The sequence below is a fragment of the Podarcis filfolensis genome (genome assembly GCF_964270895.1).
Source record: "Podarcis filfolensis genome assembly, chromosome: 14".
Lineage (NCBI taxonomy): Eukaryota > Metazoa > Chordata > Lepidosauria > Squamata > Lacertidae > Podarcis > Podarcis filfolensis.
Genome location: NC_139616.1, coordinates 27,320,905 through 27,348,310, shown reverse-complemented (window position 1 = coordinate 27,348,310; position 27,406 = coordinate 27,320,905). Strand labels below are relative to the sequence as shown.

At 49.9% G+C, this 27,406-nt stretch overlaps 1 protein-coding gene across 6 annotated transcripts in view; it reads right to left on the bottom strand.

The window, feature by feature from the left end:
- SEMA4B (semaphorin 4B) overlaps positions 1 to 26,903 on the bottom strand; it is a 40,117-nt gene extending 13,214 nt beyond the window's left edge. Inside the window, exons 1-3 of one of the 6 annotated variants that reach the window (XM_083586393.1) lie at positions 26,642 to 26,903; positions 21,905 to 22,011; positions 12,569 to 12,876 (exon numbers count right to left, since the gene is read on the bottom strand). In XM_083586393.1, coding sequence (XP_083442519.1) covers positions 12,569 to 12,662 — 94 coding nt within the window. In that variant the 5' untranslated portion in view covers positions 12,663 to 12,876; positions 21,905 to 22,011; positions 26,642 to 26,903. Of the gene's footprint in view, positions 1 to 7,599; positions 7,703 to 9,437; positions 9,529 to 12,568; positions 13,041 to 13,409; positions 13,481 to 21,904; positions 22,012 to 23,840; positions 23,961 to 26,641 lie in introns of those variants that run through there. The other 5 variants (XM_083586392.1, XM_083586391.1, XM_083586390.1 and 2 more) reach the window with 5 other exon arrangements.
- Between the last annotated feature and the right edge of the window lie 503 nt (positions 26,904 to 27,406).

Sequence of the window (27,406 nt, the reverse complement as noted above, 5' to 3'; positions counted from 1 at the left end):
ACAGTAACAATTGCACACTTATTCAAAATCTAATTAAACTGCTGGTTTAATTAAGTCAACAAAATTGATGAACTTGATCCGGTGATACCAGCTTTCCAAAGCCTGTCATCCCATTGCCTCTTGGTGTCCCCCTAGGTAATCTCAATGCCCCCCAGGGAGTGGTACTGCTCACTTTGGAAACCACTGAATTAAAGGATAACAGAGGGGTGGTCCACTTATGGGTCACCAAAACAGACAGGAAAGTAAATGCATCACCCCAAAGAAAGAGGACACAGATCTGCATAAAATGTGCATACACTAGTTTAAATGTACAGATGCAAATTTAGAAACAATTGCTGCCATTTAAATAAAACTACATCTCAGCATAACGGGGAAGTCTGTAGCCATGTGAGCACCCTCAGTCTGCTGCCCAGGTGGCATGTCCCCCCCTCAAAGCTTCTTCATCTTTAAACTTGACTCTCTGGTGCTCTTCAAATAGAGAACACAGCCACCTTCAGATTACACTGTTTATCCCCCCCCCACTGCATTCAAGTTTGGAAGCTGCCTACTGAAACAGGCAGTGCTACACAAACACCCCATGCTTCAATCACCTGAGTGCCTGCACACCTCCATCAATTCGCCTTGTGACACTCTTCCCATTCCACCTGGCTCTCCCACAATACAAGCCTTATCTCAAACCTGCCAGCCAGCCCTAGCCAGGAGAAAATGCTTACATTTGGTTGAGAACCTGAAAGGTGACACTTTGAGCACTGGTGTTCCTATGAACTGAGCAAGGAAAACATTCCCACACAGGTGAGTGTGAGAAAGATTCAACGATAATTGGTCTCACTGGTGAGGCTGTGTGGGTGAGCATCTCACAGGTACAGTGAGGGATCAAAAGAACACCTGGGAGGACATTCAGACACTGAAGCCTGTTCCCAAAGACTTCCCAGCTGAGAGCTTTGGCAGGTGCCCGTCCCCCAAGGATGACTAATGGCCTTGAGCCCCACAGGTGGCATAGGTGTGATACAAAAGGGGCAAAGGGACAGCAAGAGTCTGTCTTGCCTTGTCTCCACCACTAATTACTCATCATAGGCAAATGAGAGGAAAGAGAAGGAGGCCAAAGGAGCTCCCAATATCCCCTCTCTTGCAACTGACCTGCTCTCTTGCAACTGAGTCACCCCTTGAATGTGTGACAAAAGGTGAAGAGGACTGGAAGAGGGACTGTCCCTGGATAACCGGCCGTGCTAAGAAGCAGCTGGCCAGAGTATCAGGGCACTCTGCCTGTGGGGATACCACTGGGCCTTTATAGATCTTATGGGCAGAAGAAGTAGGAACACATTCAGAGAAACTCTGGAATTAAAAGTGTGGCTCATCAGTGAAGACCTGGAGGGACGGTGAGGATCTCTCTCTGAGACAGAGGCTGGGCAGCCATTTGAGCAGGGGGCAGATCCTGCTGGCTCTGTCCAACCTCAGGGAGCTACAACATCAATCTATTAATGGAGTTATTCATCACTTTTCACAAAAGATGCCTCAGAGCAACATGCAGTTCATAAAATACGAATAGTGTAAGAAACACTCAAGCCAAATACACAAATACCAAAAAGTGCCCATCCATCAATATGTATGAAAAGGTCAGAAATCTAATTTCAAGATAATAAAAATCAAGATAATAAACTTTTCATAAAGGAATGGAAATTGTTTGTTGTATATTTACAAGCAAACTGTAAACAGATAAAGACACTGGCAGGATTATTGTAATAACTGGCAGTTTCAAAAAATGTATATCAAAGTAGATGAATAAAAGAATAAATTAAGATAAAATATGCAGGGAATGATGAAAATAAATTTAAGGAATCGCAGAAAGAGGAGGAAGTAAGTCGAGGTTTGAAATGTTAGAACTACTATTAAGCTATTGTTGAATTGTATACAACTGAAAATCATAAATAAAACTTATAATATAAATTAAATTTCAAAACAGTCCAATGTTATGAGCCAGAACCTGGGGACAAAAGTATCTAAATTTAGGGACTATAAACTGAGCATGATGGAGTCAGGTGGGCCTCCCTGGGTAGAGCATTGCACCAAGCGGGGGCGGGAGAAGACACCAACCAGGCTGCGCCCAGCTCCTCTCTTCCCTTTTTCCAGTCACATCACCCTCTGTCCTTCAAGCTGTTCTTCCTTATCCCCAAGAAGCAGGAATCTGCCACCTGCCTGGACCTAAAGCAGGCATGTCCAAAGTCAGTTTTGGGGGTCTAATGTGGCCCGCCGGTAGGTTTAATCCGGCCCCTGTGGCAGTTTATTTCCTGGGGTAAAATTGTAAAAAAAAGCTCAACAACTTCAATCCTTAAAAAAGGTCAACAGCTTTGGTCGGCCCTCAAACATGTTCATTTCATCAAATCTGGCCCTCTTTGAAAAAAGTTGGGGCACCCCTAAGGCAAACATTGTAGGAAGTCCTGGGGCTCTGTCAGCAGGAAGGTCAGGCTGGGCTGAGAAGGAACAGCTGGCTCAGCCTCTTCTGTGCAGCACAGAGAGGCCCTGGCCCACAACTAGGTGCCAGCATTCCCAGGGGCTCCTCCACAAAGAATGCCTAGTTTGTCAGCTGGTTCTCACAGGCAAGATGTCATGTCCTCCCCCCCCCCCTCTCTCTGGCAGCCTTCACCAACCCATAGCCTTCCAGATGTTTAGGACTACAACTCCTAAGTTGTAGCCTCAGCCCCCATGGCCAGAAGACGGGAGTTTTATTCCAAAGGATCCAGCTTGGCAAAGGTTATGCAACTGTGGAAGCCAGGAACTGAGGTGCAAGACACAGGCCAGGCTTCTCTGCCTCCCTCTCTCTCTCTCTCTCTCTCTCTCTCTCTCTCTCTCTCTCTCACACACACACACACACACACACACACACACACACACACACTTTGCCTCTCGCCACTGTGCCCTGAAGCGTTGACTAAGCTTAAAGCAGGCTTACAGATAGCACAGAGAGCTGCATCAGCAAAGGGACCCATCCAAGCAAAGCAAAGCGCTAGACAGAATCTCCCTCCAGCTCAGCAGTTGCTTCTCCTATGGGATTCTCTCTAAGATTCAAAGACTGGGCCAACAAGCTGCGCCTGGCAAGAGATCTGTGAGCCGGCTGGGTTTTGCTGAGGGCAGCACAACGCTTTTTGGCAGGCTGGATGAGTGGGTGGGATTCAGCAAAGCCCCTTCTATCCCAGGAGAACAAGTTTAGCTGGGCTGAGGGGAGGAGAGGATGAACACAGTAAAAGAGCTATGAAATCACAGAGGGGCTAGCTAAAGTTCTCTGCTGCATTGTTTTCTAGAGACCATGGATGCCTTCTGGGTGACAGACAGCAGCATTCTGGGAAGGGTGGAGAGGTCCCAATTCTGACAATTTCCACCAACAATTCAAAGTTAGGCTTCCCTGCCAATGCCCTCCTCCACGACACCAAACCTGAATAAAGTGGGGCAGAGATTTCCCCACTGCTGCATTTCTCCATGCAAACTTTACCTTTAGAAATGCCTTGCTTCATAAAGTTAACCAGCAAGGGAATGAATTGGCTGAGTGCAGCAGCACAGTGGCAGGCCGCAGCTTAAAGTCAAAGTTGCAACTAACTTTTTCAGGTGACTCTCCATAGGAAGGGCAGATATTATTCCACTCAGTTCTTCAAGCAGGCTAAAATTCCCTTCAAATCCAAATTTAATATAAAAGGGAAGTTCAAACTGTTGAGCTGACATCTCTTGAGACATTTACAAGTAAGTATTCCCATAAAATCAGTTTCCAAGAATTGCTCTCGTTTCATTTGAATATAAACCACACTGTGCCCTTTACTGATCTCCCCACCACAATCAAATGTTTCGGCTTAACTACTTTTGGCTATTGAAAACACATTTGAAGTGTCTGTCCGTCCATCTACAAATGTAAAATTAAATTACAAGTTTTGTTTACTAAATGTAAGTCAAATCAACATCCTAAAGAAGAGCTCAATCAGGGCAGGGTTCCCCCCACCCCTAAAATAAAACCTCAATTCAGAATATTCTGAAAGTCCCAAATCAGTGCTATGGAAAAGAGGGACAAATTCACAGAGGAAGAGGAGGAGAAGTCTTATCGTTAGTTAGTAGTCATCCGTCATAATGGCCATATGCAACTGTGCCTAAATACCAGTTGCTGGGGAGCAGCACTCCCACTCCCTCCCTTGCACCAGGAGAGAAGTTGTTGCTTTCATGTCCTGCTTGTGGGATGAAGGTATCTATATATTTGGCTACTGCAAGAAGCAGGATGCTAGCCTAGATGGGCAGGGCAAAGTATGAGGAGGCCACTTCAGCTTGGGGTGTCAGGAAGACCCAGGCCAAAGACCTAGAGCAGGTGTGGAGTGTGTCTGTGGTCCTCTTTCAGCTGCAGTCAGGGTGGCCAAGGGTCAGGAAGAATGGGAGTTGTAGTCCAACATCTGGAAGGCCCATAGATTAGCCAGTCCTGATCTAGGGCATTTAAAAATCTCAACCCTGAAAGTATGGGGAAGGAAATTTACCAATACCCCCAAAGCCCATATCTATGCGATCCTCTCAGGATGCTTTCCTGGTCATCTCATGACCAGCTGATGGTGACAACATGGAAGCAGGTCTGTTAAGCCATTGCAACCCCTGGAATGCCCTCCCCTTGGATAATTTGTGAGAAGCAGACAGGAATGACCTTTAAACAACTCTTTTAAAACTTTATGTTTACTCAAGCTGTCTTGAACTCAAAGTTCTCTGTTTTGCAGATTGCTCAGTTTTAGTTTGCTCTAGTTTGGGGACATTTTTCTGAGTGGTGGTATTTGTATGGTTTAGAAACATTTATTAAATTAAGCAATGCAATTTTGTAATAAATAGAAATAAAATTATATGCGTGTCCAGCAGGGATGGGTAACAACTGAAGCCCCCAGGTGCTGGACTTCAAATCCCAGCAGCTAGCATGGCTCATGGATGATGGGAATTGCAGTGCAACTATTTCTGGGGAGGGGGCACATGTTCCTCATCCCTGAGAAAAACAGCTGACTGTTGAAATCCCTGCTTTTTTGCAAGTGTTCATAGAGCAGGATAACAGCAAGTTTGAGGGGCAGTGCAACAAAACGGCTGAGAGGCCCAAGCACAGTGTAGCTAGCGGGAAGGTCAGGCATGAAGAGGTGAAGGAGAATTACCAGAAATTGCCTGCTGGAGCTGGGCCGCCCCATGACTTCCTGCCACTTGAATGACCACAGCAGCAGCTGGACAAATCAACGCCTCCCAGACCCACTGATAACACAGCCAGCTTGTGTTTACACAGAAAACAGCCAACATCTCAGAGGGCCACTGCAGGCATTGCAAAAAATTTTAAACAAGAGACACAGAGGGAGTGTCTCAGACTACCCATTCAGGTGGTCCGTGGGGACCACCATGGGGCAGAGAAAGGCAGAGTCCATCATATTTTAATGTGTAATGTTTTATTATGTTTTTATATATGTTAGAAGCCAGCCAAAGTGACTGGGGCAACCCAGTCAGATGGGTAGGAAGAAGAAGAAGAAGAAGAAGAAGAAGAAGAAGAAGAAGAAGAAGAGGAGGAGGAGGAGGAAGAACCTGTTCAGGGAGGACCAGGAAACCTCCTCCAACGTACCTTCCAATGGGGGTTGGACACAAAGTGTGATGTTCTGTGGAGAGAGGAGATGTGCACTCCCCCCTCCAAATACTTGTGCAGTTCTGAAATTCAAGTATCATGCAGAAGTTGTATTATGTTACTGCTGTAAAAAGTGAGGGCATCTAGTGAGCAGTCTGGGGTCTTCTAGAACCCTAGAGCCTGATCAGGCCACCCATCTCTCTTCCCCTCCTCAAACACAGTCACTGCAGTCTCCACACTACTCTAGTCCTCAAGAGGTTCCCCAATGTTTCAAAGTTGAAGGGATCCCTTCCAGTATAGAGTCATGAACTGTCAAGTGTTTTTATGAGGGTGGTGGTGCCAGGATTATAGCAAAATAAAATAAAATAATAATAATAATAATAATAATAATAATAATATTCTGGTGCCTTCCAGATGTTTTTCTTTTACAGCTGTGCTGGCTGGGCTTGATGTGAGCTTTACTCCAAAGCTTCTGGACAGCTCCAAGCTAGGGAAGACTGAAAACAGAGCAGTCTTAGCAGGGACCTTATTGAAGGAAAGCAACGTGAAACATTTGTGTCTTAAAGTGGTTCGTATTCACTGTGAACCTGACCAACTTGGATGCTGCTCCTATGAAGGTGTCTAGTCTCTTTATGGGATCAGTTTCAACTGAAGCAGCCTGAGGATGTGGATAAAGAATCTGGCAAAGGTGTGGCTGACCACACCCTTGATCCCGTCTTGGCTATTGACCGCTAGCCAGGGGATGAGTGGCATTGGCTAAATCCGGCCCGTGGACTGTCTGGGAATCAGCGTGTTTTTACATGAGTAGAATGTGTCCTTTTATTTAAAATGCATCTCTGGGTTATTTGTGGGGCATAGGAATTCGTTCATTTCCCCCCCCCCCAAAAATATAGTCCGCCCCCCCAAGGTCTGAGGGACGGTGGACCGGCCCCCTGCTGAAAATTTTTTGCTGATCCTTGGGCCAGATGGTCTGAGAGATGAGCAACACCTCTTTCAGAGAGTGGGTAGTCCTAGCTGCCTTGAAAGAGGTGGCTGAGCAGCCACATCTTAAGAAATCCACTTTGGACCCAAGACATATGGCCATTTACTGTCCAGATACTCCCTTGGGGCAGGGACTTGGAGAAACTCAGCTGCAGGCATCTTGGGAGGACACTGAGGATCTAGATCCATTTCAAGCTGGGTGTAAGCTCAGTTTGGGTACTGAAAACACCTTGGTTGCCCTGATAAATGACTTCTGTGACTCTCTTGACCCTCCTAAAACTCTTGATATTTTTTGATATCACTGACCACAGTGTATTGCTGGACCAAACCTGTAATTGGGAATAGGGGACTCACGAGACATGGAAGTTCTGCTCCTAGTTGTGGAGGCAGTTTCAGAAGATAATGTGGTAGTTTTCCACTTAACTCAGTTGCATTTGAGGGTCTCAGGTGCTTTGAGGGTCCCACAATATTCCCTCCTACACCCCCCCCAGCTTTTTATTATCTTTACATAGCTGCTGGATGCCATCAACATGGGATTTGCAGTGAGGTGCTATTGATATGCTGATGACACTCAACTGCACTTCTCCTTGTCACCTGAAATCACTTTTGTGCAAGACCTCAGTATTATTTTTTAAAAACTCAAATGGAAATGGATATTGCTCCCCGACAAAAGCACTGCCCTCCATTTGGCCTGTTGTGAAATGTGATAATTAACAGCTGCTGACATTTGCTTGTGTGCTTCTGGTGATTATTATTTTTTTTAAAAAAAACCCTGCATGTGCTCAGGTACAGAAAAACCTGTGTGCATGTCCAGAATAGCACAAATATATTCCATCAATCTCTGCCCACCAGAATGTGCAGCAACAAATACCCAAACAGTGTATGGAAGAGAATGTACCAAGAAACTGGATCTGAATGGCTCATTTGCAACATGACACCCTCATCTGGAAGCGCCCCAAGATTCCTTCAAATACTACAAGATGATAAACATTCAGGAACAACGCTGTTCAACTTACAGAAATCTGCTGCCTAGATTTGTCACTGCAATGAGAAGCCAGCCACATCCTGACTTCAAGGAGGCCCCAGGGAAGGATGTTCTAAGCTCTTGCAGTCACCCTCTTCACACATGATCTCTGTCTCCTGACATATAACAAGAGTGAACCATGCCCGACCCTCCCCACTCCAACACAGAGCGACAGCAAAGTCCTCCAATCAAGAGAGCAGCTCACGCAGGCCACCTCTGTAAACACTGGGAGCTCCTGCAACTGCCCTAGAAGGCGATTGTGTCTCTCAAGGCAAGAGAGAAGAGCTTTCCTCCAGGCTGTCTCAGTTGCCCCACTTCTCCAGCCCTGTGGCCTCCCAGAAGCAGGAAGAAACTAGCTAACAAATCTGACCACGTGCCTGGGAAGTTACTAACACTTTCGTCTCTGAGTGATGAATGGGATCTGTGATACCAAAGATTACTATTTCTCTAAGAGCTGACTTCCTGGTTCCAATATAGTCTGTGTACTGGGAAGTGGGAGAGCTGAGCTCAGTTGTACTGATGTTCGTGCATCCCTACACTTTTTAAAAATCTCTTATTCCAAACATAGTTTTGTTTGAGTTTATGACATCTCTTGTGTGAAGCTGAATACTGCAGCATAATACTGACAGTGAGACTGGGCCAGCATATAACAGATGTGCTCAGAGACCTGCATTGTTTGTCGATTTGCTACCAGGCCAGGTTCAAGGTGTTACTATTACTATACAAATAAAGCCCTTAATAACTTGGAACCAGTCTACCTGCGAGGTTGCCTTACCCATATGTGACCTCTTGACCACTTTGATCTGACGAAATGGCACTGTTACAGGCGGCACATAATATCTGTTCCACATTTATAGTAACTTGATCTTTTAGGGTGGCAGCACCTACAACTTTGGAACTCCTTGCCTATTGTAGGCAGGTGCCTTCCCTGTACTCTTTTCAGTGCCTGCTAAAAACATTTTGTGGCAGCGGGTGGCGCTGTGGGTAAAACCTCAGTGCCTAGGACTTGCCGATCGTATGGTCGGCGGTACGAATCCCCGCGGCGGGGTGAGCTCCCGTCTTTCGGTCCCAGCTCCTGCCCACCTAGCAGTTCGAAAGCACCCCCAAGTGCAAGTAGATAAATAGGTACCGCTTTATAGCGGGAAGGTAAACGGTGTTTCCGTGTGCTGCGCTGGTCCCGGCTCGCCAGAGCAGCTTCGTCACGCTGGCCACATGACCCGGAAGTGTCTCCGGACAGCGCTGGCCCCCGGCCTCTTAAGTGAGATGGGCGCACAACCCTAGAGTCGGACATGACTGGCCCGTACGGGCAGGGGTACCTTTACCTTTACCTTAAAAACATTTTTGTTCAGACAAGCCTACCCAGACATTTTAGAATGCTGATGTGTTTGTTAGTTCATTGCTGCTTTCTAATTTTTTGAATGTTTTAATTGCTTTATTAATGACCTTACTGTTTCATTCTCTCTGTAAACCACTTTGAGGTTTTCTACAATCAAGCACTATATAAATTTAATGAACTAAATAAATAAGCCTGAATATAAAACGTCTCTGCATTAGCGCTGCCAGATTTCCCAGTTCTGAGGATTCTCTGCTACTCTTGTGTTGTCCTCCAAATGCAATTGGAATAGGACTCCATGCAACTGTGTGTGTGTGCACACTCGCAGAGAAAATGCAGAGGTGTGTGTTGCAAACTACAATCGCGTAGCACTTGTGCAGTTCTGAGTATCCCTTAGAAAAGCCCCAGCTCACATTCACCAGCTATGGGAAAGGCAAGAGGGAAGCAGCTGAGCAGGGAACAGGAGGCTTGCCTCTCGCTGGGGAACAGGCACCTACCTGCCAGTCTGGATGAGCCAGCTTCCGCAGGATGGTGATCCGTGGGCACCAGCAGAGCACACATCTGTGACTCCATACCTCGTCACAGGGTTGGGCAATCTCTCGCCCTCGCTTGTGACCCAGAAGGGGCAGAGGCTGGCAGAGGGCCACTCCCACCAGTCTATCCAATCCAGGAATTTCCTGGTCTGGACTCCAAAGTATTACACAGACAACTCTGTTGCTGCAGCAGCTCTCTAGGAAATGAGTGAATATGAGGGGAAGGACTGGGCTGCCAAGTTCCTACACCAGCAAAAGAGAGTCCAAAGGCACAACCAAAAGACAAGAGTGTCCATGAAAGGGACCGGCTGTGATGCACAGTCTTTTAGGGACGCACACCTATGATCAAGCAAGAGGAATTCAGGACATGGTGCTATGGGGTTCAACATCTCCATGGACACTGAATACAAGGCCCTAAGAAGAATGTGGCTGCTGGATCAGGCCAAAGAGGGTCCATCTAGCTCAGCACCCAGTTCCCCCAGTGGCCAACCAGACGCCCCAATGGGACCTGAGCGCAACGGTAGCAACTCTCCCCAAACTAGCATTTAGCAACATTCTGTTGCCAACAGCAGAGGGAAAGCATAGCCATTGTGGCTGATAGCCACTGGCACCATGAATTTGGTATCTCCCTCCATGAATTTGTCTAATCATCTCTTAAAGCCTCCATAAGAATGTAAAATCAGGCCAATGGCCCATCTAGTCCAGCATCCTCTTCTCACAGTGACCAACCAGGTGCCTGTGGGATTTGGGAACCAGCAGGATTTGAGCACAAGAGCACCTCCCCCCCCCCCGCAGTTTCCAGCAACTGGCATTCAGAAGCATTGCTGTCTCCAACTGTGGTGGCAAAGCACAGCCGCCATGGCTAGTAGCCATTGACAAGCCACCTCCATTAAAAACTGAAAAAGTTGGTGGCCATCACTGCCTCCTGTGGGAGCGAGTTCCACAGTTTAACTATGCACCTGCTCTGAAGCTCAAACTGTGAAGCTTCACTAGAAAAAAACCTGCCCCCTCTTTCCCTTGCAAGCTGTGGGAAGGGAGGGAAGGAGATGCAACAGCTTGTCTGAACTGACTGCAGATGCTTCCAGCTTGGGTCCTCCAGGACATGACAGGTCTTCCTTACTGCTGGAGTAGCCAACTGACTCCTGTGAGGGGAGTAACAGCAAGAGGGAGCAGAGTCTTCCAAACTCCAACCCCTACCTGGTCAGCAAGAGGCATTTCCAGGTAGAGGCACCCAGGTGAGCCCATCTCATTTCCCAGTGGCTTATTCCTGAACAAAGCCCTGTGAAGCATCCTTATCAGAAGGGATTGTTTTTGAGGTCACATAGGGCTGTGTCCTGTGATGAGCGCTTCCTATGGGCAAGTTGTCACTTGATGTGGCAGCTGTCGGAGGGACAGGTGCCTCTTCCTCAAACCCACTCAACCTGCACACCTGGCCTTGTGTTGGAAGAAGCAAGCTGCAAGCTGAGACAGCACTTTGTTGCCTCTTGCACACACACACCCAACCAAGGCCGGAGGAAATAGCAGCCACCCCAAAGTCTGCCCACTAGATGGGTGTTTTGTCTTATACCCAGTTTTTCTAAGCAGTTATTTGCTACTAATCCCCTCCATAAACCATCTCCCCATATGATAATTAATGGTTTTCACAAAACAAAGTATTTCAGGGAGGCCACAGGTGAGTCTGTTGGGACCATTCGGGTCACCCACTGCAGCTGGCACCTGGCTGGCACATGCACAGGAGAAGGCCCCAATCCTTCCCCGGATCTCTGGAGGTCCCCAGTAGCTACCCAGCCTCTATTTCATCAGCTCCACTGAAGCAAAATGCAGTTGCCAGAAAAGCTTGTTGGGGCAGGTCCCGCCACCTTCAGACAAACCTGAGAGAGGGAGGGTGCTCAGGTCCCTCCTTCTCTTCCTCCTGCCCCCTGCTGGTCTGGGGAGCAACAAAAACACAGCCCAGGGAGAGTGGGGACTCCAGGGGACTGCTGTGGATGTGGGGTAGCAGCAGAGGCCTTGACTGACCACAGAAGTGGTTGCAGTGACCTCCCAGGGGAGGAAGGACCTTCTTCACTCCCCAGGCCCTATGGAGCAAGAGATGTTGGGGCAGTCACTGTAGGACCCCCTGGAATGTGAGAGGCTGGCAGCTACTCTTGCTCTGGCAATGAATGGCAGTGCCCAGGGGACAGGGAGCCCCCTTCTCAGGCTCAGCCCAGGACTGCTGCAGGGTCAGCTGGACTCCCCTTCAGCTCCAAAAGACCCCATCCACACAGACATCAGCTGTCCGAAGCCACAGTTTCCCTGGGGACATGCTCAGGAGCCCCTGGCCAAAGCCCCCCAATGGATCAAAGGGGGTTGGCACTAGGTGGGCTGGAAAACAAGAGTAACAAAGCCCTGGCCAGGATGCTTTTGATGCCACCCACCCACCAGGGTGCAAGACATGTGTAGTTTTCATATGGGTGCTGGCCACCCAGTCCGGCCATGGGCCAAATCAGGCCCAGCTCCTGATTTCATGGAGCGGCACTGCTCTCCAGTCAAGGAACCCTTTCCTAAGGTGAGAGGTTGGGTTCTCAACCTTGGGTCCCCAGATGTTTTTAGCCTGCAACTCCCATGATACCTAGCTCACAGGACCAGTGGTCAGGGATGATGGGAGTTGTAGGCCAAAAACATCTGGGTACCCAAGGTTGAGAAAGGCTGGATGGTCTTGGTGGCCCCCTTTCAAGGCTTCCGACACCAATGGGGAGACCAAAAGTGCCATGGCAGTCCTCGCGGCATCGAGGAAGAAGCTCAAAGGGAAAACCTCTTCACGGAGCCTCTCGGGGTGTGTGTGTCAGTATTCGAGGTGCTTTACAAAGAGCAGAAGGAAAAGACCCTGGGCTCCGCGCCCTCGAGCCCCCGCAAGATACTAAAACACCCCATCAGCCCGCGGAGATCTCCTTCTCCCCACCAGCAGCGTGAAATATCAGCGCCCCCCCCCAACCAGACCCCGAAGGGGCAGGCCGAGAGAGCAGCGTCGGTCCGGTCCCCCGCCGCTTCCCCGGCCAGGAGCATCCCTCGACGGGGCCTCCGCTGTGACTGGGCCGCCCCCGACCTCTCAGGCTTACCGAGGCGCAGACTCAGGCGCGGCACCGGCTCCTCTTCGGCAGCGGCGGCCAGGAGCGCTCCCAACAGCAGCAGCGCCGACTCCCGGAGCCCCATGGCGCAGTGGGTCCGAGGGGAGCGGAGCCTGGGCAGCAGCAGCGGCGGGCTGCGGAGCGTCGGAGGCTTTTCTCGCTCGACCAGGCAGGCAGGCGGATCAAGTTGCAAAACTTCGGAGCTGCTCGGACTGCTGCTCTTTCTGGTTCCTCCTCCCCCGTCGGGGCGGGAGTGGCCGCGCCTCCGCCCCCTCCCTCGGGAAGAGACAGGTCTGGACCTGAGAGAGAGGGAGAGGGAGAGGGAAAGGGAGGAGGAGATGTGGGTGAAGCTCCGAGGGCCGGCCCCGCCCCAACATCTTTCCCCGGCCGTTGAAAGCAGCCCTGAACGTCCCTTTGCTAATCTCTCCCAGAACCGCACTACCCCCATGCGGTTCCTCCTTCTCCTCCTCTCTCCCGCCCTCCAAAACTGAAGCCCCAATCCCGAGCTAGGCAGCTACCCTCGTTGGGGCTTCGCCTGGCGGTGCCGTCGAACCAAAGCACGCGACAGCTTTAGCACCCATGGGTGCCCCCCCCGCCAACCCAAAACTGCAGCCCAAAACAAAAGAGCCTCTTGGGCCCAAGGCAACCTCCCTCCCTCCGGGGCACTATGACAAAGTCAGCCCCGCCTCCACCCCCCTCTCCTTCCAACTCTTCCTTGGGCTCCATGCCTGCTTCTCCCAGGAGCTAAGCTGAATGGGGGCATCTCAAGAACACCCCACTGGGGAGAAGCAAGGGGTGGAAGTGTCCGCATGCCCCCCGCACTGGGCCAGACCTCCCTGGCAGCTCCTCTGCCCTGTGGGCATTGTTGAACTCTGGGCTAATCTCCATGCTCTCCTGGGCACCGTGCCCACCCCGCCCTGGCAGAGCGCCCAGGCAGGGCTGGCAAACAGAGAGGGAGAGACACACAGGCTGTGGGGCCAACCAGCAGGGCAGCCTCAGAGAGGCAGGCCTGCAGCAGGCTCCTGCCTGTTCCCCTGGCAACTGGCCCGCTGCTCTGAGCCTGCCCTGGGCACCTGGCTCTGCCCAGTCTGACCTCCTTCTCCTCCTGGGTTGCAACTCCCTCTGGTGCATCAGCAGTGAATGGCTGAGAGTCCACCCTAACAGCTGCCTGGGTCAGGGACCACTGAACGTCTCTCTCCACCAGCAGGGTGGAAGTAAAACGTGAAATATCAACACCATCATTACAACACTCCCGAGCAGGGATCACACCCCTTTCCTTGATTTTGTTTATGTAAAATCTTATCCTGAATGAGCAGAATCTCTTAACACAGACTGCATCTGCCTTGGAGGGTGGAGCCTTGAAGATTATCGTGTCCCAGTGGCAGTGCCGGATTTATGTATAGGCTGAAGCCTACTTAGGGGGCCTCACCAGCCTACCCTCTCCCCAGTGCCTCAGTCCCCCCTCTCCCAAAATCGCAAACTCAATACTTCATGCGAGGGCAGGGCAACTCAGGCCTCTAAGTCTAGGGGGCCTCGCCAGCCTGCCTGCTCCCCAGTGCTGAAGTCTCCCCTCTTCCAAACTGCAGTCTGGGTTGGTGGCCATCACTGCCTCCTGTGGGAGCAATTTCCGTAGTTTGACTAAGCACTGCATGAAGAAGTGCTTTTTCTTATCTGTCTTCAGTCTCCCAACATACAGCTCCATTGATGCCCACTAGTCTTTCTTGCCCCTCCAGTTTCCCCAGTAACTATTTATTGAGGAACTCTCCCATGCTGATCCTGATGCCAAGACCCATGGTTTGGGGCGGGGCAGAGGTGGGGGACCACTTGATTGAGCATCCTATATATCTATGTTTGTTAAACAAACAACAGACAATAAATTAAAATGGCGACTATAGTATTGGCTGAATGTGTTTCCTGCCTTCTGTCTGTTGCTGAATTGTCTGGTTTAATATTTTAAAGGGTTTTTTTGTATATAAGTTGTTTCACCTAAGAATAAACGGATTAATTCCTTGTCTATGGCTGTACAAAAGCTGTAACAAACAATAGAAAGTTCTATGGGCCTTGACTTGCAAACGGCAACCCCTGTACTGAGCAGAGTTTCCTGGTCAGCTTGTTTGGACATGTTTATTTTTAATTCTTAATGCTTTAATTGTGTGCCAGTTTTTTCTTCTTCTTTAATATGCTATTGACTAGATGGTTTCTGAAGGTTCTTCTGCCTCTGCCCTGGGTGCACTTTTAGGCCAAGCCCTCTGCCTTTCAGAAGGTGACCTGGGAAGCCTAATCCTGCATCACATAAGCTTTAAGACGCCAGTGTGCAGCTCTGCTCTGCTTCCAAATGGCATGTGCTGCCCAGTGCAAAGGAGAGCTCAGGGCCAGCTTGCTTATGAGTTCCGCATTGGTTTGGAACAAGACAGAGAACTAGGTGAGCCTGTGGTGTGACCCAGCTGCTGCTGCAGGCAGGCTCTTCTGATGTTCTTCAGACTAGAACTCAACCCCTCCATTAAGAATAATAAGAGAGCTGAAGCTTCCTAGCTTAAACCACAGCTGCAATCTGCGGTGCACATGGGCCTGCTTGCCTGCCTTGGAAGGTTCCCCAGAAATGTCAGGACAGAATGCATCTGCTGGGCTGGGACTGGCTCTAGAGAGGACCCCTGGCCACCAGGCTGCTGCCCATCCATTTCTGGGCACAATTCAAAGTGCTGCCCATCACCATTAAAGGCCTGATGTCATCTCAGTGCCAGGCAAAGGACTTCTGCATTTCCTTACAGCTTTAAGCTGTAAACTGGGGGTTTTGTTTTGCTGCTTTCTTTTTTATTACTGCTGGTTTTATATTTATTGCTACGTGTGTCTGTTTTCAATTATGCTGTTGGAAGCCACCCTGAGGGCTTTTATGTAATAGCAGCTTTACAATATCAAGCAGGCACAGCTGTGGATCCTCCTTCTCCTCCTCCCAGATAAGCCCACCTGGACTTTATGATTGTCACCTGACCCCTCCAGTAGAAGCCCTCTGAAGTCCGGTGGGTGGCAACTGTGGAGAGAGAGAGAGGACCCAATGCAGTGTCCACCTCAGCATCTGCAACCAAGACTCTCATCTGGTGCTGATGTCCTTTGGGTGTCAGGCAAAGATGCTCTTACTGCTCATCCAACATATTTTGGAGCTGGTTTTAACTGAAGTCCTCTTCAGGCACTTTTTAGTCCCTTCCTTCTGATGCAGGAAGCCTCCTGCACTGGAGGAGCATTTGTGGGGAGCCTCCATGAGCACAGGAAGCTCCTTGCTTCAGGAATAGCAGTCAAACGATGGAGAAGCTAGAAGGAGCTGGGCAATGATTTGGCAGTGCTGTTCCATTATGTGTGTGCTTCCTCTTCAGGGCAGTAATGCCTAAAGACGGTATGTGTTGTATTGTTATGCTGTATTTTGAGTTTTTATTTACAGTGGTACCTCAGGTTACATACGCTTCAGGTTACAGACTCCATTAAACCAGAAATAGTGCTTCAGGTTAAGAACTTTGCTTCAGGATGAGAACAGAAATTGTGCTCCAGCGGCACGGCGGCAGCAGGAGGCCCCATTAGCTAAAGTGGTGCTTCAGGTTAAGAACAGTTTCAGGTTAAGAACGGACCTCCGGAACGAATTAAGTACTTAACCCGAGGTACCACTGTATTCAAATATTTATAACCCACCACCTTCTAAAAGTTGTTCATATGCTTTTTTTAAGCTCATAAAGACAGCAGCAATTTCAATAGAACCACTAATTTTAAAAGAAATTCAAGCACAGCATAGGAAATAATCAAACACAGGCTGGAACAGAAACATCTTCAGAGTTTCCTTAAAGGCTATCAGTGTCCAAGATGTACATCTCTTCCTGGAGAGAGGCTTCCAGAGATGTGGGATCTCCACTCAAAAGGCCCTGTCCCTGCTGCCCGCCAATCTAACCTCTTCTGCTGGCAGGCCAGACCTCAGGACTTCAGGCACTGATCTCAATGTTCAGGTGGGCAAACAGCCCTTCAGGTAACCTGGTCCTAAACGGTTTAAGACCTTGAAGACCAAAAACAGCAAACTGGGCACAGGAATGAACAGGCAGTCACTTTAACCAGTACAGTATAGGTGCGATATAACCTTGACTTTCTATAACCATTACAGGTCCAAAACCACCTTCAAAGACAGTCCCAGCCAGAGCACCTTGGAATAGGTATGAGCAATTTCATCAGCAAAATGCAAAGCCAGCTGGTCATGGCAGACCCTGCAAGGCTCCAGATGCTGACCCAGCAGGGCCTGAGATGTGTGCATCCCCAACCACAGCAAAAAAATTTACTCCATTAGCTTTCATTTCACAAGTCAGTTGCCCTGAGAGGTTTTAGAGCTGAAGCAGAGGGTGGGATACCATCACTCTGAACAAATAGAGGCTGTACTTCAGGGAATGAGAATCCCCAAGTCACCTATGCACAGAACTCTATCCCCTTCTCTTTCTGCTTCCCTTCCACATCCAGCAACCACAGCACCCTTGTGGGGTGGTTCTAAGAATTAAGAAGCCCCCTGAGCTCTGGGAAGCCCTGTGTGAAGGAGAAAGGGAAGGTGAGAGACTGGTTGCACTATCATCAAATAAATGAAGCGTTTAAACTGGACAGTAAAATTGGCTTCCAGGTGGAAAAATCAAAATTGGAGACAGAACTGTTAGAACCCAGTACTAAGAATTTGTCAAAAATGTACAATTTGCTGCTGAAATGGAATACACAAGATGAAACGGTTAAATCAGCCATGATTAAATGGGCTCAGGACATTGGTCATAATATTTTGTTTGCTGATTGGGAAAAGTTGTGGACCACCGGGATGAAATTTACGGCATGTAATGCCTTAAGAGAAAACATTATGAAAATGATATATAGGTGGTACATAACCCCAGTCAAGCTTGCAAAGATTTACCATTTGCCTGACAATAAATGTTGGAAATGTAAAGAAACTGAAGGTACATTTTTTCATCTTTGGTGGACTTGCCCGAAGATTAAGGCATTCTGGGAAATGATCTATAATGAACTTAAAAAGGTATTTAAATATACTTTCCCCAAGAAACCAGAGGCCTTTCTCTTGGGTATTGTCGGCCAAGGGGTGTTAAAGATGGATATAACTTTCTTTATGTATGCTACAACAGCAGCTAGAATACTCATTGCGAAGTACTGGAAGACGCAAGAGCTACCCACATTGGAAGAATGGCAGATGAAGGTGATAGACTACATGGGCTTGGCAGAAATGACGAGCAGAATCCGAAACCAGGGAAGAGAAGCAGCGCAAGAAGAATGGAAAAAATTCAAGGACTATTTAAAGAAATATTACAAAGTTAATGAAAGTTAGAATGATGTTGGACTGGAAAGTAAATGGTTACTATTAGCAATGGTTAAGACAAGGAGAATAAGGAAGAATAGTCTAAATTTAAATTAAAATAAGGGAAGATTTGCTGAACAATCGATAAGAATTTGGAATACAGAAAGGGGAGGCATGAGGAAGTCGGGGAAGAAAGGTATAAGAAATTAGGATATGAAATGATACATGTTTTTTGTTCTGTTTTTGTCTTTGTATGTTTATGTTTGTTGTGTTGTGTTTATATGGAAAAATAAAAATATTATAAAAAAAAGAAGCCCTGTGTGAAGGAGAAACCTTTTGGCATTGCCTGTATTTAAGTCCCCCACCCCATCCAGTGGGTAGTGGCAGCTCTGCCAAGGATGGTGGTGAAGGAATCATTTGCTCATGCCCAGCACTCGGCCTCTGCATCTTAAAGGGAGAAGCAGAGAGGGAGACATGCTCATGGCAGAGAACATGGCTCCTGTGGCCTTCCAGTTCACATATAATGGAGGAGCAGTTCCTGAGCATCATGGCAGGAACCGCCACGTGACTTTCAGAAAGGAAGATCTCCCACTCTTGCCTTGAACTCAGTGCAGATATTTGCTCTCTCAACTCTTCCAGGGAAATTATGACTCTGGGAGCCCTGGCAGGGGCCCATCCACACCCTGTCTTTGCACAAAAAGGGAGTATACAGAACCATCACCTCTCCCCTCACTTTAGGAAAACAAACTGTGCAGCAAGAGAAGCAAGCACTCGAGGAGATGGGGGAGGGTTTCAATGCACAGGCTTGGCCCTAAACAAAAAGGATTCCCCCTGATTCCCCTTCTTTGGGGCGCTGGGACAGTTGAGCAGGCTTCTTTCCTCCCAAACACAGCTGTCAGGAGGGAGAGGAGGATGAAGAGGGTCCAGGTGGGACTCTGCTCAGGAGCCCCCTCGAGGACCTCCTCGCTGCATCCGTCCAGCAGTAACCACGGCAACCCGTGATGAATGCCTGCCACTTGGTTTGCCATGGCAACGGAGGAGCATGAGAGAATGGCCCCGGGAACTAGCAAGGGTCGAGGTGGTGGGTCAATGAGCATTGGCATCAGCACGGGGAGGATCAGGGGCCCAGCGGAGCGAAGTGGGGGAGAGAGAGAGGCGGGGGAGGAAGTGGGGGAGGAGGAAAGGCAGTGGCTGTTTTCATCTTTCCAGAGGGAGGGTGGCCAAGATGTGGCTCCGGATTGGTCCCAAGCAAACGGTAGCAGCAGCAGCAGCAGCACCCATTGCAAAAGGAGGGAGGCAAAGCCCTGGCAGCCAGGACAAAAGCAGCTTGGGAGAGAGGCCAACTTCACCCCAGGCCTCCCCTTTCCTGGGCCGAGAGATGGAAGGAGGGAGCAAAGCTCTCCAAGGGCGGCCAGTGGCTGGGAGAGAGGAGGGGGCTAGAGGGCTTGAAGCCAAACAGCCCAGCGCTTCTGCCCTTCCCTTTGCAATCCTGCAATTTGCCTGCAGAGGTGCTCAGGCATCTCCAGTGGCAGGTGGGTTTCTAATACCGTTATCGTTACACAACCCCACCACTGAAACAAATGCATCAATTCAACTGGGCAGAGGCAATGGATAAATGGGGGTGGGGACTGGCAGCCCATGCCTGGAGTAAGAAGGCGCCCTTGTGGGCTTCGGTCCCTTTCTTCCATCTACAGACCTCGCAGCCACACCCCTGTGCTGGGGCTCCTTGCTTGTTGTGGACTAGCACCTCGGGGAGCCTCCTGTTGGGAACAAGGTGGCCGGGAGGGCAAATGTCAAAGTGTGCATGCACTCCTTCCCTATCAAAAAGGCAGTTAGTCCCCTGCTGAGCCTTCTCTTGGACTCTCCTCCACTTCCGGACATTAGGAAAGGAAACCTGGAGGCTGAGATTCCAGGTGGCTGCCCAGGAGACTAGCTAGCTGGCTGGCTGCCCACCCACAGGAGACCTCTGGGCCTGAGAAAAATGCAGCCAGCCAGCTTTGCTTGGCCCAGGTCTATTGTCGTGCCCTGGGATTTGGGAGGAAGAGATCCATTTGGAAGCACAGCTGATCAAGCACACAATCAATGGTGTCATTTGATCTCCTAGCTCAGGGCAGGGCCCAGATCTGGTTACAGGCAGGGGCAGGCAGCTGGGAGACCAGCCTGTAGAGGCTGGGTAGGAGCTCAGCACTGGCCCTTTCAGCCTTCAGACAAGGGAAGGGCAAGCCCATGCCCTGTCGCCTATATAGGATCCAGGTGCTGTGTTGGGGGTGGGGGAGAGGGAGCCCCTGCAAAGTATTGGGAGACAGACCACCATGTGCCATATGACCTGCTGTGCCGCCTCCACCACTGCCTGCCCTCAGGGACTCTCCCATATTTAAAGTGCACGACTTTCCCCAAAGAATCCTACAGTTTAAGGGTGCTGAGAATTGTAGCTCTCTGAGGACAGGATTCTTTGGGAGAAACCGTGCACTTTCAATGTGTATGGGGTGGGTGTGACCCACTGCAGCGCTGGGTGCTGTCCTACTGTCAATGCTGAAGCAAGATCCAGCCACTGGTCCAGTCGGATGACCCAGTGCAGACCTTCAGATGCCCCTTCTTCTCCCTGGGAGAAAAAACTCTCCCCAGTCACTGCCAACCAGGCTGGCTAGGACACACATGAGCAAGTGCCTTCTTGGGTTGCCTCTTCCTTGCCCAGTACTGTCAGCATGCATGTGGGGAGCAGCTCAGAGGAGCCATGTGCTAAGCCATGCTGACTCAATCAAGATGCTCTGTGCCCTCCTCCCATGGCAGAGAGACCCAGCAAGGGCCACTGATGACTCCAAAGAGTACAAGCAGGCTGCCAGGGAGGCTGTTCCTCTTTGCAACTGCAACTGATGTTAGAATCCGCCCCCCTAAGGTCACAGCATTCCCACAGAGGGTTGTGCAGTCATGGCTGCTGCCAGTTCCTGGAGGGCACCAAGGGTGGCAGAAACAAAGGCAGGTGGAGGGAGAGATTCAGCCACATAAAACAAAACAGCAATTCTGTAAGGCAGCTCCCATGGGCAAATGCCAGGCCATCAGCACCACAGCAGGGCCCACAATCTCATGATTATCGGCTTGTGGTAACAGAGAGGTTGGGATTTATTTAATTTTTTTGCTGGTGGCACCAGTGTTGTGGAATGCCTTCCCTGATGAAATTCGAGACACCCCATTACCGTTGGCATTCTGCCACCACCTGGTTACACACCTGCTTTGGTAAGCCTTTCCCTGAACTTGAGCTTGTGGTTTTATTGTTTTCACTGCTTTTTTTCAAACTGTCTTTCATTGTCATGCTTTCTAAATTGTTTGTTTCATTGTAAATTCAAATTAAGGGTGTTTTGATGCCGCTGTGTACTCTGCATATTGGTTTTGTAAACTGCTTAGAAACCATTTTGGCATCTACACGGTGTATAAATTAATAAATCATCACCACCACAGACACTCCTCCCTGCTTCTAGCTTTCCAATAAAGCCAAGGGAAAAATACTCTGAGCTGGCGGTTCCAGGCTACTTCCTTTATTTCCGTTGATGCCCTGGTGGAAGTTGAGTTGTTCTCAAACATTTTGGTGTGGAAGTTGGAGAGAAGGATGGAAATGTCTGCCACCCTAAAAACATGGTGACTCCCAATCCCTTCTCCCTTCCCCCCTCCCAACACACACACTACCCTTAAATAGCTCGGGATATTGTCAGAAAGAAAGATATGTGGCCGTGAGCTGCCTCCCACCACATGACACGAGGGGAAGCCCTCCCCAATAACCCTGGTGGGTCCCATTATTGTAGGCTGGGGTTCACAGAATGACACTTGGCCAAGGAAGGCCCCATTGGGGGGGGGAACCTTTTTTGCAGGCAGGTTCCCTCATTGATTGCCCAGCCTTTACCAGAAGATGCCAAATGCCCTCTCGGCTGGCAGCTGCTTCGACTTCTTTGCCCATTTGTCGAGGCTTCATCTTGTAAAGGAAGCACATGAGCTGACAGGCTGAGGGTCCTCACACTCACCTCCTTCAGCTCTGAGCAGCTAGTCTGGGTGCGAAGATGCAAGGAACCAGTTTCACCTGGCTGGGAGGCAAGCGATGCTGAGGTCAGCTGAGGCTTTCAGAATGGACCTAGGAGAGGGGGAGAAGGAAATAAGGTTTTAAATATGAAAATTCCCAAACAAGTTGGAATAGTTGAAAGATGTGGTCTATCTCAGCCTTCCCCAGCCTGAAGCTCTCAAGATGTCATGGTCCATTGACAGGAAGTGTAAAGTTCTCTGCAACATGGGCAGCTGGTGCAGCAGGAAAGAGGTTTTGGGGATGATTGGTATTTGTTTATTGCATTTCTATCCCAGCTTTCCAGGGACGCGGGTGGCGCTGTGAGTTTAACCACAGAGCCTAGGACTTGCCAATCAGAAGGTCGGCGGTTCGAATCCCTGCGACGGGGTGAGCTCCCGTTGCTCGGTCCCTGCTCCTGCCAACCTAGCAGTTTGAAAGTACGTCAAAGTGCAAGTAGATAAATAGGTACCGCTCTGGCGGGAAGGTAAACGGTGTTTCCGTGCGCTGCTGTGGTTTGCCAGAAGCGGCTTAGTCATGCTGGCCACATGACCCGGATGCTGTACCCCGGCTCCCTCTGCCAATAAAACGAGATGAGTGCCGCAACCCCAGAGTCAGTCACGACTGGACCTAATGGTCAGGGGTCCCTTTACCTTTACTTTATCCCAGCTTTTCCTCCAAGGAGCTCAAGGTGGTGTGCATGTGGATCCCCAATCCACAACAACCATGTGTTGAGAGACAGTACCTGGCCCAATGAGCTTCATGGGGATTTGAACCCTGGTTTCCCGGGTCCTAGTCTGACACACTAATCTGTTGTTGGACTACAGCTTCCATCATCCCTGACCACAGGTGCTCTAGTTAGGAATGATGGGAGTTGTAGTCCAACAAACACATGGGGCCTCAAGTTTGAGAGAATTAATTGAGGAAGAGTGAACCACATACACTACCTTGAACTCACTGGAGAACAAGATTGAATATAAAAGCAATAAAAATATATGTTCCTATAAAGCAGGTGCTCTCCTAGGGTTCTGGTGGGGACAGTCTCTCTCTTTCCCTCCCTCCCTTTCTCTTTCTCTCTCCGCCGCCCCCCTGTGGCAGACAGTCCTTCGGAAATGCACTTTTGTTCACAGCTTCTGTGGCAAAATCTGAGTTGGCAAGCATGCTCTATCCAAGACAGATACAAACATTTGTTAATGGGTACCCAGATTGGCAGCACAGCCTGGTGTGGGGGAACAGCAGATGAAGGGTTTTGCAAATGCAGGCGATATGGTGAGCGGGGGCCATTAGAACCCCGCTTGTGATGCCTTTCTCTCCTTGCCTCAGGGTGGCCCTTGAGGGCTGGCTGTGTGGTGACTGGGGGTCTGGTCCAGCGCCTTGCTGAGATGGGTGGGGCATGTGGGCATCAGGTTGTTTTGCTTGCCAAGGTCCACGGCTGAACCCCAGAGTTCAGGAGGGGTCAGTCCCAGCTCCGTTAGAAGCTCTGTTGGTTGTCACATCCCCAGCCTAAGGCTAAACTTGGGGGGGGGGGCGCACGCCAGAGGGGCCATCACCTGCGCCCCTCTAATGCTGAAAACAGCCATTCAGACGGCCATACACACACCCCAAATCTCGGAAGCCCTTTAGCTATATAAAATGCCTCTGCCCCTCCCACGCTAAATTTCGATGATAACTGAAGGGGCTTTCTCTGGGAGGGGGAGTGCAAAATTCCTGGCGCGCCATTGTGCCAGGGAAGAGGGGCTTCCCTCCGCCTGCCCTGCCTCTGCCGGGAAAAAAAAAGACTCTCGGCACATGGGCAGAGGCACTGTCTGTCTTGGCTGCTAACAGGTCTCGGGGCTGAGTCCCGTCACAGAGCCAGCCTTTGAAGGCAGAGACACCCCCGACCCGCCCGCCTCTCTCTCTCTCACCTCCTGCACAGACGCGACCCCTTCTCCCCGGCCCCAGCCTCTCCTGCCGTGGCCCGCCGTCGCCTTTCTTTGTGGTGCGTCCCTCCCTGTCTGTGCCGGAATCGCGGGGCGCCGTCGGGGTGGGAGGAGGGATCGGGGCGGTGCTTCCAGACCAACTGGTGACATCAAGAAAGGGAGGAGATGGGGGGGGGTTGAATACGGGGAGGGGTCCACACAATGCAGAGGCGGGGGTGTGGCGGGCTGGTCGGAGGCTGGGGAGGGGGCGGGACCCCGAAATGTCACCCAGCCCCCCTGGACAGAATATCCTCCAGTCCCTTTGCCAGGTAAGCACGACCCTCACCCCGGTCAGCCGAAGATGCTGCAAAAGAAGGTCCCTTTCAAACAGCAAGAAAGACCCCCTGCGCCCCCCGTTGTCGGTTCCTGGCCAAATCAGTGGAGGAAACGAGCAAGGCGCGCATTAATCTCTGCCGGGGAAGTGGAAGAGGGAGAGGTGTGGGGCTGATTATTGGCATGGGGGAGCGGGATTCACTTCTGACCACCGCTCGGACCAGCGGAGCAGCGGCAGCCTCAGGGCTGCATTGAGGACAGCAGCAGGAGCCCCGCCCCCAGGTTGGGTCGTGTTCAAATCCTTCCCCTCCCCCGTCCATAGCATTTCCTGCTGCCTATTAGGATGATTGTAAGCCGCTTGCGGGCCGAGACCGCTCCCTTCCATTTCCTTATGCAACTCGATCAATGCCCTCCAGGGGGCGCTCCTGCAGGGAGGATTTTCCAGAATTCGGAATTAAGCGAAGGGATTCCCGAAGGTGAAAGCAAGTGGCGCCGCCACGGAGCGAGGGAGCAGCGCCCTCTCGTGGGCAATGGCGGGATACACATGGAGACCTATAAGGCGGTTGGTACCTGGAGGCGCCTTTGTTCATCCAGGGAAGCCCCTACAACAGGGGTCAACAAACATTTTCAGCAGGGGGCCGGTCCACTGTCCCTCAGACCTTGCAGGGGGTCGAACTATATGTTGCCATGATTATGACCCGCATTTTTGGCAAAAATCCTTATTGGGACCAACCCCAAAGTTGCCCAAATGTGATTTTTCATACATCCACGCTGGTTCCTTTGTGTTTTACACATTGACAGCTATTATTTCTCTCGTAAGGCAGGGTGGGAGGCTGAGGTAAGCACGCCATTTCTGTCAGCCCTGGAGAGCCTTTGCTCAGGTGTGGGCGAAGGGAAAAGCTGTTGGCCATGCTACGTCAGGCCAGTGCCGCTCAAGCAAAAACATTCTTTTCCCCAAGTGAGGGAAGACAAGGCGACGACTATTTACCTTTCCATGGCTCACACCATGTAGCTAACGAGCAGCCTCCCCAGCAGAGCACAGAACTGCTTTGGAGTGCAGCCGCCCAGGCACTCCTCGCTTCCTTTGGCGAGGAGCACCGCCACAACAGACACCAGCGGGCATCACTCCTGAGGCGCCTCCGAGCCCCTGCTGCTGCAACTGCCCTTCCTGAGGTCAGTTGCCAGCAGCTCCATGGTGGAAATCCAAACTGTGGCTCCTTTTCCTTCTTCCCCACCCCCCACCCTGGAAGATAAGACTGCTGTGTGTGCGCGATGGACGAAGAAGGGGCTTGTCTTGAGCAGCCGCTCGCCTCACTTTTGACCCTCGAGCCTGGCTGAGTCGCAAAAACCATCATGCGCACTCACGCGCTATGCCAGTTGTCCAGATTCCCAGACTCCGCAGGTCAGATCTAAAAGGCAATTGGGCCTGATTTGGCCCACGTACCTTAGTTTGCCGACCCATGCCCTACAAGGACAGGTGTCTGTTCCAGTGAAGTTCCTCGGCAAAATGCCAGCAGCAGAAGAAAGGAAAGCGACATTGACTGTCTTTGGCTTCCAGCTCAAACCCACTAAGAATTATGCCAAGAAAACCAGCCAAGAAAACCAGGCCGGTTGTAAAGCAAAAGGTGGAACAGGGAGAGAGAAAGTAACAGAGACACAGGAAGTGTCCTTCCCGGAGCCAGATTATTGTTCCATCTGTCTACATGGACTGGCAGAAGCTCTCCAGGGTTTCAGGCAGGGTTTTCTCCCATCCTTACCTGGAAATGCCACCAGAGATTGAGCCTAGGACATTCTGTATGCAAAGTGGATAATGATGATGATGATAAACTGTTTCCTTAAATATTGTGCTTATCTTTCTTGTTCTTGGTGTATAAAGCCCTATAAATGAAGTGAGAGTACCTGAAGGAAGGCCTTCTCCTGTATGTACCAGCCCAATGCAAGGATCCTTGGATGAGCTTGTCTTGGGTATGTGCTGAGATCCTTCCTGCAACAACCCAAATAAGGGACTTTTCTGTTGTAGCACCCAGCTTCTGGAACAGCCTCTCCTTTGAAATAAGGCACCAGCGTTGATGGGCTTTTCCTGCTTGCTGAAGTCACCCCAGAAGGCATTTTTGGGTGGCATCTGGCTGGCCTGTGATGTATTTTATTACTGTATATATTTTAATGTACCAGTTTTAATATAATTGCATTGTTTTGAACCACCATGGTATTATTAATGAAGGGTGGTATAAAAATATTTTTCAGGAATAAAGAGTTTGTAGAATCAATTCTTTGAGTGAGCATATTTTTTCTGGCTTCAGCTAATATTGTCTCCTTTGTTTTATTGTGCATAAATCTTGCAAGTCCCCTCCACTGGGATCTTTGCTTCTCCATGAGAGGAGAAAGATGGCGTATGCTTTACTGTGGAGGCCGCAGTCGTGTCAAGGCTCAGGGGCAAAGAGTGGCACCAGCTTCCAAGCCTGCTCAGGACTTACCTTCAGTGCATGGGGGCCTTGCCCATTTCTTCCAGTTCCAGGAGCTGGCAAGTCAACTTCCAAGGGAGATTTCTGTGCCTGAACCTACTATTGCTTTAGCAAAGTCGGAAAATGAAGCTTTTGGTGGCCATCTTTTTCAAGGTCTTCTTGTTTGAGATACTCTTTATTTATATTTTTACAACGCATCGTGTACTTTGTTCTGCAGCTCAGCTGTGCTATCTCCTATGTTTGCAGTTTGTTTAAGAGTTGCCTGGACCTCATTTAACTGCTGTCTGAGTGGTCAAGCTTAGAAGCTTATCATGTGTTTTAAGTTCAAGAGAAGTCATAGGTTAGCTTTGTTTGCTTGTTTCCTGGGCTGTTCTTTCCTCCTCTGCTCTCCAACTGATGCTATGTCCCATTCCATCCCACTAAGTATTTAGTTTCTCCTTTTTTCAGGTGTTCCTTTCTGTCTGGGGAGCCCTTTGGGTAGGAAGGGGTATCCTGTGCGGGCTCTTCTGATGTTCTTGGACAACAATTCCCATCTCCCCTGACCATTGGTTATTCTGCATTTGGGTGTCTGTTCATTCTCACTGGTCAATACCCCGCCCCCATGAAGCTTCTGAGATTATTTCTGCTTGTTTGTGACTTTTCCTTCCCACCTCTCTTCCAGTCTGGAACACACAGATGCCAATGACAAAAATTAAATAAAATCACCATGCAGCAATAAGACACAGTAAGAACCACAAGAGGACTCTAATGCAGACTAGCAACTTTTAGTCACCAATC